Consider the following 14,404-nt stretch of genomic DNA (forward strand, 5'->3'; position numbering starts at 1 on the left):
TGAGAATATGTACTTTATGGAATAATAATAAAGATAGATGTAATGGTAGGTAATATAGGAATTACATTAAATTTTCTCTTGTATCTTAAAAATTTAATAATTATAATAAATAATATATAAAATAACAATTTGATTGGTTTTCATTTAAACAATTAAAATTTCTATCAATAATTAGTAAAAAATATAATTTTAATATTTTTAATAGTGAGAAATATCAAAATTTGGTACTAAGTGCAAAGTTAAAATTTTTATTAGCAGATAACATCATTAATATAGTAAAATGGAGTTTCAATTTTTTAAGAGTTACAATTTTGGTTTGATAAATATCATAAATAGTGAAAAATGTATTTTATTATTTTTAATAACTCATTAATGGTTGAAATAGAAAACACAAAACTTTATTACAATTAAAATGAAAATTAAATATTATCAATATGCACTAATTATAGTGTAAAAATCTTGATTGATAAAAACCGTTTGTCTAAACGAATAAAACCTTTATTTATATAAAGAATAACAACATCAACCATTCCATGTTGCTAAACCATAAAAACATTTTCAAATTGAGATAGCAGAAATAAAAACAAAACAAAAACTTCCTAACAATTAAATGGAAATTAAATATTATTGATATGGTTATATTTGAAAGAAATCATAAGGGGGAGAAGGAAATTAAAAAAATAATAATAATCTAATTAATACGATTGTATTTCGACGAAAGCATGTGGGTTATAGTTCTAGAAATTTGATGATATGAATTATTGCAAAATTCGTATATTTCAATACTCATTCTAAGGTTGTTATTCGTAATGATTAAAATAGTATTTAGAATTTATACTATAAAAAATAAGAATTTATTTACAAAAGAAAACATAGTAGCAGTGTAGCACCATTCTAGAATTGTGAAGAAAGAGGAAGGAAATTAAACCAAAAAAATTAAAAACCAATAAATTTTTTTTATTGACATAAGCATATGTATTATAGCATTTAGAATTTAATTGCTCTAGATGATAGTAAGAGACATATATTTCAATTTTCGTTCTAAAATTGTTGTTTGTAGGAGCTTGGCTGATTAGACTCATTCAAATTGCAAAACCTGTAAAATAATAATTAGAAATTATATTACACAATATGAATATGAGTATGAAATAAAATTGAATATGATCAAAATAATACTTATAAAATAAATTTGAATATGATCAAAAGTAATAAAATAAAATTTATACTAAAAAATATGGACATGAAATAGATTTGAATAGGTGTAAAATAAAAAGAGTGAACCTTCCAAGAGCTTTTGGATTAGATAAAGATAGAAAAATATATTCTATTTTTTAATGGTGAAGAATAGTTCATCCATTCATTCCATGTTTGCATCAAATGTAAGGATAGTAAGAAAGCAAAGGATGGTGTGAGGAAGAAATGAAAGGAATTTATCTATTTAAGGAAGAGAGTGAGACAAATTGATCTCATTCAGAATAATATAATAAAATAATAAAATGATAGCATGGTAAGAAATTAAAAATCACATATATCTTGATTGAATTTATAATAGCAACACAAACTACAAAATTTAATTTATATTAAATTTATAATTTAAATTTTTATTGAATGGACCGTTTCATATAACAATTTATTTTCTAAACATTAATTTTTGCAATAATTAAAAGTTAATCTAATTAAAAAAATGTAACTGATTTTTCTTCCAAAAATAAATTATAATTAAATACAATATATTTTGCAATAATGTATCATTAATATTAGAGTAATTGTAACTGAATAATTTATTAGATTAATAGGTTAATATTTTCATAATAAATTATTTCAAAAGTTTAAATTTATATTTTATTTTAATTTTTATTCTATTCCTATTATATATATTTGTTAATTTTTCAAAGAATTGAAAAACTATTTTTAGATAATATTATAGAAAGATGGTTTAATAATATTGCTAGAAAAAAGTGGAATATAAATGCTAGTAATATTGTTTGAAAAAGAGTTGTATTAATAAAGGATATTAAAATAAATAATAAAAAAGTGGTTACAAAATTGAAAATTGATTATTCACTAATGATGTATAACAATTTTTTTAAAAAGAGATATGAGAGTTACACAATATTAAAGGGACAGAGAAATTACACGTTTTAGGATTTACAAAATTAAAGGGACAAGAGAATTCCAAGAATAGAAAACTATTATATTTTTTTAATAATTTTTCAAAGACTGAAAAAATAATTCTAAATAACAATTATTAATGAAATGTTATGAGAATTCTAAGAGAGGTATAAATTTGTCAAACAAAAATAATAATAATCTATGAGTATATATTTTAATTAATATATTAAAAAAATTAAAAACTACTTGTTAGAAATAATATTAAAATTTCAAAATTCTGAAATTTAAATTTTATTTTATTTTCATTTATATTTTTATGAGCATATATTTGTATATATTTATTATAAAATGCAAAGCTAATTTTTTGAGTTTTGTATATAATTTTATTTTCACTCACATGAAGTACAAAAAGTTGTCTAAAAAAAATAAAAATAATATTATCGCCTTGGTTATCACATGCATTAAAATGTGTTTTTGAATCTTATTGGTGAAATTATTTTTCTCATTAAAAAATAATAATAATATTATAATTGCAAAATTTTTAATTTATGTTTTATTATACTATTATTAGCTAGATATTATATTATCACTATTAATAGTGGTGGTTTAATATTATTATATTACTATTATAATTTAAGAATTAAATATTTTTTTTATAAAAGAAAGAGAATTAGGATATTAACATATAATAGTGTTAATTGAATATATTATTATTATTATTTATAATTTTGGTGGTCGGTTATTATATTATATTATTATTATTATTATTACTATTTTACTATTATTATTAGTTAGATATTATTTTATTATTAATATTAGTGATGGTTTAATATTATTAGATTATTATTTATTTTTAATATTATTGTTAATTATCAATTGTGGTATTGAATTGGAGTTGGTGTGAAGAATTAAAATAAGAATGATAAAAATTCTAAATTTTAGTATAATGCCACATAAGCAATAGGATTCTAATACGATGTCACTTAAGAATTAGGGTTAGGGTTGTGTCTAAGGTTGTCATCATGACAACCTTGGATTTATATTAAGTTGATATTCGTGCAGAAGTATTAGTGTGGGATGTACTTTTTCCGAACAAATATTAAAATGGAGGAAAAAAATTTGTAGCATTGATTTAAGAAAAAAATCCCGTAAATAAAAAAGAATTAAATTGAAATATATATTAAATTATATATTATATATAATAATAAGCCGAAGAAAAATTGGATTGATAAGAGAAATCTTACTAAGAGTTATGAAAAAGAAATCAAATTATAATTGGATGAACTAACAGTATCTCCAATGGTGCAACTTACATTTGAGTTCTTTATGGGACCCACTAACTGACATCATATTAAAAGAATTTATTTAATTTTAACTTTAATAAAAATCTGATATGGGTCCCACAACTTTACCTCATAACTTGATTTGATTGGGTACTACAATCTTTTAGTTGTTGCATTACAATGCAACTCTATTATCAAATGGCAAATTTTTTAAATATTTAATTATTAAATTAATAGTACAGGTGGAGAACTCAATAGAAGAAACTATCTTTGGAGATGGTCTAAATACAATAACTATTTGATAGTTAAGTGAAATTAAGATTTTTGTTTAGGCTATTTGAGTTAGATCTAACTCCTTTTAAGCGGGTAGTTCATGACCTAAAGTTTCCATTTTCTTCAAAAGTGGATAGAATAACTTTTAACTTAGATAATTTGAAGTTAGAAAAAAATCTAAATAATACAAATTAAATAAAATATATATATTTGTAAAATTAAAAATTTTAATAAACTAATAAATAGTAATAATAAAAAATGTAGCAAAATTATTAAAGAATTATTAAATGTGATAAAAAAATTGTAGTATAATTTATAAATGAAATATTGTAGGTATATTAAAATAGTAAGTTAGAAAAACATATAAAAGTAGAGAGAGTTTGCAAGAAAACACATAATAACAAATTCAGCAGTGCTATCTATAATATAAGAAAATTAATAGTTGTAAAAAAGTCAAAAATACCCTTATTTGATTATTTTGCCACCACATTAAAATTGTGGTTTTTTGGTCTTTGTACCATAAAGTTCTTAATTTTTTTTTGAATCAAATTACGAATATATTAATTCAAAAAATCAGTATACACAAAGCGACCAAACCGGTCCAGCTAAACTATAAAAGACTACATCATCAAGGAAGCCAAATAAGGCCTAAACTATACCAGCATATCAATAATATTCATAGCAATTCTATTATCATCTACCACATTCCCAAAGCTAACAGCATTTCTAAAGGTCCATACTCCATAGATTGCTTCAGCAAAAGCCATTTTCAGTAGACTGGATCTAGCAGAGTTGCCTTTACAAATACTAATAACCCAATTTAACTCTTCAGCCCATCTCCTGGGTTCATGATTGAATCCGCTCCATGCAAGAACTTGCTTCCATATATTCCTAATTTTAGTGCAATCAAATAGTAGGTGATCCTGAGTTTCCTCCTGCATACAGAAATTACAAGTATTAAAACCCACCATGCCAAATCTATAGAGCCTACTCCTAGTAGCAAGCTTCTCATGACATGCTTGCCAAAGAGTGATGAGGACTCGAGGCCTCGCACTGTTCCCACAGAATAACCTATACCAATGCACCTGAGTATCACTAGCTTGCACATCTTGTATGCATTAGCAGTTTTAAAATATTCCAAGGAAGTCCAGTTCTGCATACCACCAGCTGCTTCCCTTTGCCTTAAAATCGCCTTAAAGATCCATGATTGTTGAGTATTGTCCTCCACCTGCATAATCTCCTGCCCCTTCAGATAATAGCAACTAATCCACTTGACCCACATGTTGTCCTTCTTCTTATGAATATTCCAGAGCAACGTCATCATAGTGGCATTGTTCCATACCTGCAAATCAATGATATTCAGTCCTCCTTGTTTCCTTGGTTTACAAACACTTTTCCAAGCAACGGGGCTCCTCTTTGAGATGGTTGCACTACCTGTCCAAATAAAAGATCGACAGACAGCATCAATGAGATGAATAATATGTTTGGGCAGAGGTAGGCATTGCAGCCAGTAGTTAGTTGTATCAAAACACACACTCTTCACCAATTGAACTTTCCCAGCATAACTCAATAACTTGCTGCTCCAGTGAGTAATTCTTGCAGTAATTTTTTCAACAAGGGGCATGTAATGATGAATCTCAAGTCTTCTACTTGTCATAGGTATGCCCAGGTATTTGAAAGGGAGGACACCCTCTTGAAATGTTGTCATATCCCTTATCTGAGTCTTAACATCAATGGTAGTCCCTCCAAAAAACACCCTGCACTTCCTAGGGTTTACCACCAGCCCTGTGGACTGGGAGAAGTCTTGTAAAACTTTTAACATAAGGCTGACTGAGTGAGGATCAGCTCTGGAAAATAATAGCACATCATCTGCAAATGCCATATGAGTAATCTTCAGGTCTTTACATCTATAGTGATACTTGAATTCAGGATTAGCTTGCATTTTATGGAGAAGTCTATTCAAGTATTCCACCATAATCACAAAAATCATAGGAGATAAAGGATCTCCTTGCCTAATTCCTCTCATTGCTGGCATACTACTGGTATAGGTTCCATTCACATTGAATTTGTAGGAGACTGTCTTCACTGTAAGCATAATCCAATTTAAAAATTGATGAGGCAGACCTATCTCTTTCATGATGGTTTCCAAAGCTCCCCAATCAACCATATCATAGGCTTTTGTAAATCTAATTGCATCATGCATCTTGGGGCCCTTCCCTTCCTAGAATACCCTCTCAAAAGTTCATATGAGAGGAGAATGTGGTTCTGAATTAATTATCCAGGAACAAATGCTGCTTGGCTATGGCTTATAACACTACCAATGACCTTTGCTAGTCTACTAGTCAGAATTCTTGAAATAATCTTGTACAGGGTGGTACACCCTGCTATGGGTCTATAGTCTTTAATTGTCCTAGCCTCATTTGTCTTGGGGATCAATGTGACAACTGTACAATTAACAACCCTATACATCTTCCCATAATCAAAGAATTCTCTAACTGCCCTCATCACATCATGCTTAATAACCTTTCAGCTAGCCTTGAAAAACTTTGCCCCAAACCCATCAATACCAGGTAATTTGAGATCTCCTATACCTTTTAAGGATTTTTCAACCTCTTGTTCACTAATGGGACTAATCAAGCTCTGTCTTTGCTTCAAGTTCAGGTGAGGTCCTTCCCTCATAGCTACAAGATCCACCTGAAGTATATCCTTAGCAGCAGTACCCATCAGGCCTTTGTAGAAATCAATAACATTTTGTTCAATGTCCTCTTAAGATGTAATAGCTGATCCATCCTCCTTATACAACATATGGATACCCTTAGTAGCATGCTTGGCTTTGATAGTAGCATGGAAATAAGTATTATTCCCATCTCCCAACCTAAGCCAATCTATCTTGGATCTCTGTTTTAAAATCTTTTCCTCAAGCTCATTTAAACTTACTAAATGCTCAGTACACTTCTGCACTCTTTGAATTTTGCTCTTGTCCATCAAATCCTTCTGCAGGTCCTGGTGTGCATAGTTAAGCTCCTCTCTGGCTTTAACAATGTCCAGCCTTACAGTTGTTGCAGGTTTATTCATAGTTCTCATGACCTGTTGCATTCTTTTCAACTTCTCCCAAACCACATACATAGGGCTCCCCTTGATGGGCAGGTTCCAACTGTCCCTCACATTCTTTTCAAAGTCAGCCATATCAACAACACAGTTTATGAATTTAAAGTGAGGTTTCAAGTATTTAGATTGCCCTGTGCTTTGATCCAAAGCATAGCATGGTCTGAAACTCCTTGGTGTATAACATACAGGGTAGTGTCCATATGGAGTTGAAACCAATCAGCATTAGCAATCACTCTATCTATCCTGGAATATATAGTATTACCAAGTTGATTGTTTGACCAGGTGAAGTACTGCCTAGTGCTATCCATCTCACTTAATTCAGTCACATTCATCATATCAATCAAATCCTTTATTTCAGCCTGAGTAACTCTTTTTCCCCCTATTCTGTCCTGAAGTTTAGTGGCATTGTTGAAATCCCCAACTACCACCCAAGGCCCTTGTTGATTCCTATTAATATTCTCAATGTCTTTCCAAAGCCTACATATGTCATTAGCACTGTTTGAAGCATAAACAGTAGTGATCCAGTAGAGGAAAACCCCTTGATTGTCATATAAGGCACAGTGGATTAATTGGCTAGTACTATGCCTAACTCTAATATCAACATTAGTAACATCCCAGCTTATCCAGATTCTACCATTAAAGTGATTAGTATAGTTATCAACAAACATACCTCCAGAGAGTAGTAGTTGTCTAACATCCTTTGCCTTGTTCTCTTTAACTCTAGTTTCTAGCAGCACAGTGATTCTTTGTCGAATCTCTTTGAGGCGGGAGCTAACCTCTCTGAGCTTGCCAGTTTTATTAATCCCCCTTACATTCCAAGCAATAACCATGAGGCATAGTCATAGTACACTAAGGGATTATTCCAATCCCCTAATGCAGCAAAACCATTCAAACAAGTTGTAACCACATGCTCCTGAATGCTTTGTTTGCCTCTATCTCTACCATTTAACACAGTCTCCCACTCCTTCCCTAAATCTTCAATGCTAATATCTTCATTCCTCTTGACTTCTGGATCAGGCATAAGGGTTGTCACCACACTCTTTGTGGGGAGAGTCTCAGGCTCTTGTACTGTCTTTTTCTCTTGTTCTGGGAGCTTTGGTTTCCATTTCCTTACAGCTTTTTCTTTACATTTGTGACCAAACTTTTGGCATTTATCACAAAAGAGGGGCTTCCACTCACACTCAACCATTTGTTGTAGCTTCTTACCTTCGACATCTTTGATAGTAACCACTTCTTTCAGGTCTTGTGTAACATCCACTTCCACCAATATCCGAGCATAAGACACTCGAGCTTTGCTAGCAGTGCACTCATTCGTAACCAAAGGGTTCCCCAAAGCACTTCCTATCTTATTTAGACTCCTCACTCCCCATAGATGCAATGGAAGATGAGGTAATTTCACCCAAATAGGCAGTGTTCGCAACATATCCTCCTTTAAACTGAAACCTGGTGTCCAATCCCTGATTAGGAGTGGCATATTTCGCAGTGTGTAAGGACCTTTCATCAACACATCATCTTTATCACTATGTGATCTGAATTTCAAGATGAAGTAACCTTCTTCTTGATACACCATTTCAGGTAGTTGAACAAAGTTCCACATACGCTCCATGAAGTGTTTAAGCATGTTCATACTGATATCTCCTCCAAGCGCATACAGAATCAACGCCGAATCCCAGTAGCGTAGCTCTGATTCAATATCTTTCTCCTCAATTTCAATTTCAATTTCACCATCTACAACCTTAGGTGCAACATACTCCATTGTTAATCCATTCGCATGATTCCGATTATCGCTCAGAACATCAACCCACAGCTTCCTTTGTGTATCTTTCTTTTCTTGCTCAGTCTCCGGAATTAGGGTTTCAGTTTGCTTCACTTGTGGAGTAGCTTCACCAACCTTCTTCCCTCTGGTAGAGCCAGATAGAATCTCACCGTCCTCACCATCGCTCTGAATCGTCTCCACCGTGTGCACAGTACCATCAACGCTGCGAATTTGTGGTGACGCTGACACCGATTTCTTCGGTCGTCCTCGTCCTCTTCCCATCAGCGTTTTTGCTTCTTAATGTTATTTCTAACAATATTATTGAAAGTTCTTAATTTTATTATTATAATAATACAACTCTTATATTTTATTAAACTTATCAAATCTCTCTCCACTCTCTATATTTTTTTCTCTTTCATCACTTTCTCACTTCTTTCTTAAAAAAAAATCTATTATTGATATATATTTTTTATATACGAAAAATAGTATTTTTTATCAAAATATTTTTTAGTAAAAAATGATATACAGAAAAAATTTATTCAAAAAATCTATTACTGATCTAAATATTTGTATATACGAAAATTTAATATTAATCCAAATATTTTTGTAAATGATATTTTAATAAAAATAATATTTGTATACGGAAAAAATATATTATTTACGAAAAATAGTATTTATGATCCAAATATTTTTTATTGAAAAATGATATACGGGAAAAAATCTACTATTGATCTAAATATTTTTATATACGAAATTTACTATTTATCCAAATATTTTTGTAAATGATACCTAAACAAAAATGAAGTTTGTATACGGCAAAAAAGTCTATTATTGATCTAAATATTTTTATATACGAAAAATTGATATTGCTCCAAATATTTTTGTAACTGACACCTAAACAAAAATAACATTTGTATATGGAAAAAAATTTATTATTTACGAAAAATGGTATTTATGATCCAAATATTTTTATTCCAAAATGGTATACGGGAAAATAATCTACTATTGATCTAAATATTTTTATTTACGAAATTTACTATTGATCCAAATATTTTTGTCAATGATACCTAAATAAAAATGAGGTCTACCAATCGTTAGTTGGTCCAGTGGTGATTGGCGCTGGACTTGGTAGGGAGAACCACGGTTCGATCTCCCGCAACTCCGATCGGGAGGGGGATGAAACCACTTGATGCTAGAACTCGCCCCCGAACCGGACTAAACCGGTGGTATAAAGCCAAAAAAAAAAAGAGGTCTGTATACGGGAAAAAATCAATTATTGATCTAAATATTTTTATATACGAGAAATGATATTTATGATCAAATATTTTTGATCCACAAATGGTATACCGGAAATATCTATTATTGATCTAAATATTTTTTTATACGAATATTTAATATTGATCCAAATATTTTTGTAAATGATACATAAATAAAAATAATATTTGTATTATTATTTACGATAAATGTTATTTATGATCCAAATATTTTTTATTCAAAAATGGTATACGGGAAAAAATCTACTATTGATGTAAATATTTTTATATACGAAATTGACTATTGATCCAAATATTTTTGTAAATGATACCTAAACAAAAATGAGGTTTGTATACGGGAAAAAATCTATTATTAATCTAAATATTTTTATATACGATAAATGGTATTTATGATCAAATATTTTTGATCCAAAAGTGGTATACCGGAAAAATCTATTATTGATCTAAATTTTTTTTATACGAAAATTTAATATTGATCCAAATATTTTTGTAAATGATACCTAAATAAAAATAATATTTGTTTTATTATTTACGAAAAATGTTATTTATGATCAAAGTATTTTTTTTATTCAAAAATGGTATACTGTAAAAAATCTATTGTTGATGTAAATATTTTTATATACAAAATTTACTATTGACCCAAATAATTTTGTAAATGATACCTAAACAAAAATGAAGTCTGTATACAGGAAAATTCTATTATTGACCTAAATATTTTTATATACGAAAAATAATATTTATGATCAAATATTTTTTACCTAAAAATGGTATACGGGAAAAAAATATATTATTGATCAAAATATTTTAATATACAAAAATTTAATATTGATCCAAATATTTTTGTAAATTATACCCAAACAAAAATAATATTTGTATACAGAAAAATAACCTATTATTTACGAAAAATAATATTTATGACCCAGATATTTTTTATTCAAAAATTGTATACAGGAAAAAAACTATTATTCATCTAAATATTTTTATATACGAAATTTACTATTGATCCAATTTTTTTTTGTAAATGATACCCTAGACAAAAATGAAGTCTATATATGAAAAAAATCTATTATTGATCTAAATATTTTTATATACGAGAAATGGTTTTTATGATTAAATATTTTTAATTCAAAATTGGTATACGGGAAAAAATCTATTATTGATATAAATATTTTTATATATGAAATAATAAATTATTTATTTAAATTTTTTTTATTTTTTTAACATTTTTATTTAAAATAAATGATGTATTCAAATTCGTGTAACCGAATTGAACCTGTGGGTATGCACGAGTTTGTTACTAGTATATAACGAAAACAAATCCAAATATATTTTACGTGTCTCTATCTACTCCATGTGCTTAATGTGCAGAGAAAGTGCTTAGACAACACATCATATTTTTTTCAATTGTAAGTTCACTAAAAAGATTTGGTTATGGCTGTTGGATAAGCTGTAGTATTCTAGTCCTTTAAGTAATATTCAAGATTGCCTGCTGTTGATGCAATCTCTGTGGTCTTCGCACGCTAAGGTCGTGGCTCTTTATTGTGTGTAACCTCCTCTACCAGGTTTGGCGGACGAGAAATCTTATAAGATTTGAGAATAAAACTGCAAATTGGAAATCTTGTGTTGCTGCTATAATTTCTCGAGCAAAGCTGGTTGGTGATACCACTTTGTGTTGCTCGAATAATTCCATCTCGAGTTTCACAATTTTAAAAGGATTTGGTGTTAGTATTCTTCCTAGAAGGCCTTTACTCATCCTAGAAGACCAAGAGGCTGGATCAAAGTGAATGTGGATGGGTTGGCTAGAGGTAACCCTTTGTTGATTGCGTGTGGTGGTATCTTTAGGGACGAAAATACGTGGGGAGTTTCTCTGATTTCATGGGTGAGGGCAATGCTTCTTTGGGTGAATTGATGGCAGCTATTTTGGCAATGGAAAAAGCCATATTTTTGGGTTGGACAAAGCTTTGGATGAAAACTGACTGTTTGCTTGTGGTGAAAGCTTTCTCTGATTCGTCGTTGGTTCCTTGGAAAATCAGATCTCGTTGGCTCTGTTGTATTGCGTTTTCTCGCACAATTGACTTCATGATATCCCATGTCTTTAGGGAGGCCAATTTTTGTGCTGATTTCCTTGCGAACATAGGTTTGGCTAGTAGGAGTTACTCTTGGTTTAATTTTGTGCATTCTATTTTAGTGAAGAATTACCTCTTAAACAAGGGTACTCCTAGGCTTAGGCTTTGTTATTAAGGGGTCTTGGTTTGGTCCCCTTGTGTATCTTGTTTTCCTCTTTCTTTTTTATATAATATTTCAGTTTTAAAAAAATCTACTCCAACCTACCACTAAATTAAAATTTTAAAATATTAAAAAACAGTCCTGCCAAACTTATTTGTGAATATTGTATAAAATATTTAATCTTCGCCATAATTCATCAAAAGTAGTTAACATGTTGTAGAAAATTGTTTACCATTCGTTGCATTATTGTGAAATAATTGTTAGCAGAAAAAACATTTACCACCCAAATTACACTCTTTATTTAAGAAGATATTAAATATAAACTACTAAAGGGCTCGTGCGTCGCACGGGTCGAGCAAAGTCGATATAAATATAAAATAAATTGAAAAAAATTCAATTTTGATTTCTATACAAATATTAATTTAATTTATCAAGTTGTAATAGTTGTCAAGATATACATAGATTTGGTAATTGCTATTAAACCAAATATATGGTGTAAAAACATGTTTGCCCCGTCGGGCATGCATATAATTTTCATAATTGTTTATAATTTTAATTTTACAATTTCTATTAATGAATTGAATGCTATAGTAATTTAGAAGTCATTAAACATATGATCTCTAATATTTGTTCAATTTAAGTAAATATTTTGTCGGCTCGTCATAAATTTATATACGAAATCAAATATTACTAAATATTTAGTGAACTTTTACTATTGTGTTTATTTTGCAAAAACATTTATACATTTATTTTGTAAAATTATTATTTCTGTTTATATAATTGAATTAATTAATTAATATTTTAAATGTATCCCTAAAATTAAATATGAGTGTTATTGATTAAATAATAATTAAAACTATCTTATAAAACTCTAAATTACATATAAGTAAAGGTATATTATTTATGAAATGAAAACCAAAAATAGTTTACTAATAAATATTTATTGATAGTGGAAAATAGTTTTAAATAATTATGAAACTATCCATCTATATTTTTAAAAATAATTTTTTAATTTGGGAGAATCTAATTAATTATTAGTTGTCAACGTAACTAATAAGAATTAAGTTTTTAATAACTTTCCAATATAATAATAATAATAATAATAAAATAATAATAATGTTATGAAAAAATATTATTGTGGATGTCCATATATATTCTTATCTTTCATCTTCATATTCCTTATTAAGTGGTATAGTAAGGTTATGATTTTTCACCTTCCTAATATCCTATAAATAGAGACCACTTTACAATGTAAAGCTATCTACTTGAAAGATGATAATACAATATTAATTTTTCTCTTTTTTTTTCTCTCATTCATCTCTCCTTTATCTCTATATAGTTTTATTTAGTTCATAACAAGTTATCAGCACGAAGCTCTACCAAACTTGAAAAAAAAAATTTTGAAGCCCTAACTATTAGAGGTAATATTAGTTAATTATTTTATTATTTTTCTTTCTCATTATCCGTGTTGAATTTTGATATTATATCTTATTAGATTGTCAATAATCTCTAAAGGATTACAAAACAACGTGTTTGTTATATAGTTCCTGAAGAACTTGCAAATATCCATTAAAGATAGTATTAAGTTTGTTATATAGTTCTTGAAGAACTTATCAAGCATCCCTGAAGGATTATAAATATTATTATTTTTATTAGTAAAATATTTGTGATTGAGTTTCTGAAGAACTACAAAATGTAATTGAGTTCCTGAAGAACTATAAAAAAAACTGTGATTGTGTTTGAGTTGCTGAAGAACTACACAAAAAAAGCCTCTCTTAAACTAATGTTAAGATATCTCAGGAGGATTGCTTAAAGAATTATTTTTCTTAATCGATGTGAATATATATGGATTGGATCAATAATAGTGAAGTATTTCAGAAGGATTTCACAAAGAAATTTGTGTGTTTCGATGTAAAAAAATTGTAATATACTCATAAAATGTTTGTGATCGGTCACCATTTCTAGTAAGATTCCGCACCTTTTTCCGACTAAAAGTCATAATCTTGGTAATACTATGTGGCATTGTTATAGGTTTTGTTAGTAAGTTTCTTGTTTGTCGATTGTGTGATGTTGTTGCATGATTAGTGTGTTCTGAGTATTATTCAAGTGCCGTTTTACGCGTTGGTTGTTAGTTTGTGTGTGGCCAGGTTAATGCACGGGAGAGGTCGAAGTTTATGGCGCGCACGAGCGAGAAAAAGAAGCCAAAAGAGCCAAAACTGAGGTCAACACGGGCACCCGTGTGGGTGCACACGGGCCGTGTCAAAAGATAGCTGGAAAGTTGGTTTTTGGATAGAAAAACAGAGGTTTCACACGGGCACCCGTGTTCCTGCACACGGTCCGTGTTGTTAGGCGCGGGCAGATGTTCAAGTTTT

General features: G+C 29.3%; 1 protein-coding gene across 1 annotated transcript; it reads right to left on the reverse strand.

Annotated features, from left to right (window-relative positions):
- Positions 1–6,889: 6,889 nt before the first annotated feature.
- LOC131604751 (uncharacterized) lies at positions 6,890–8,814 on the reverse strand. Its single transcript, XM_058877172.1, has 2 exons — positions 7,625–8,814; positions 6,890–7,583 (listed from the first exon to the last, which is right to left on the reverse strand). The coding sequence occupies exons 1-2, from the start codon at positions 8,812–8,814 to the stop codon at positions 6,890–6,892; spliced, it is 1,884 nt and encodes a 627-aa protein (XP_058733155.1).
- Positions 8,815–14,404: the final 5,590 nt, after the last annotated feature.

The sequence above is a fragment of the Vicia villosa genome, linkage group LG5, assembly GCF_029867415.1.
Source record: "Vicia villosa cultivar HV-30 ecotype Madison, WI linkage group LG5, Vvil1.0, whole genome shotgun sequence".
Lineage (NCBI taxonomy): Eukaryota > Viridiplantae > Streptophyta > Magnoliopsida > Fabales > Fabaceae > Vicia > Vicia villosa.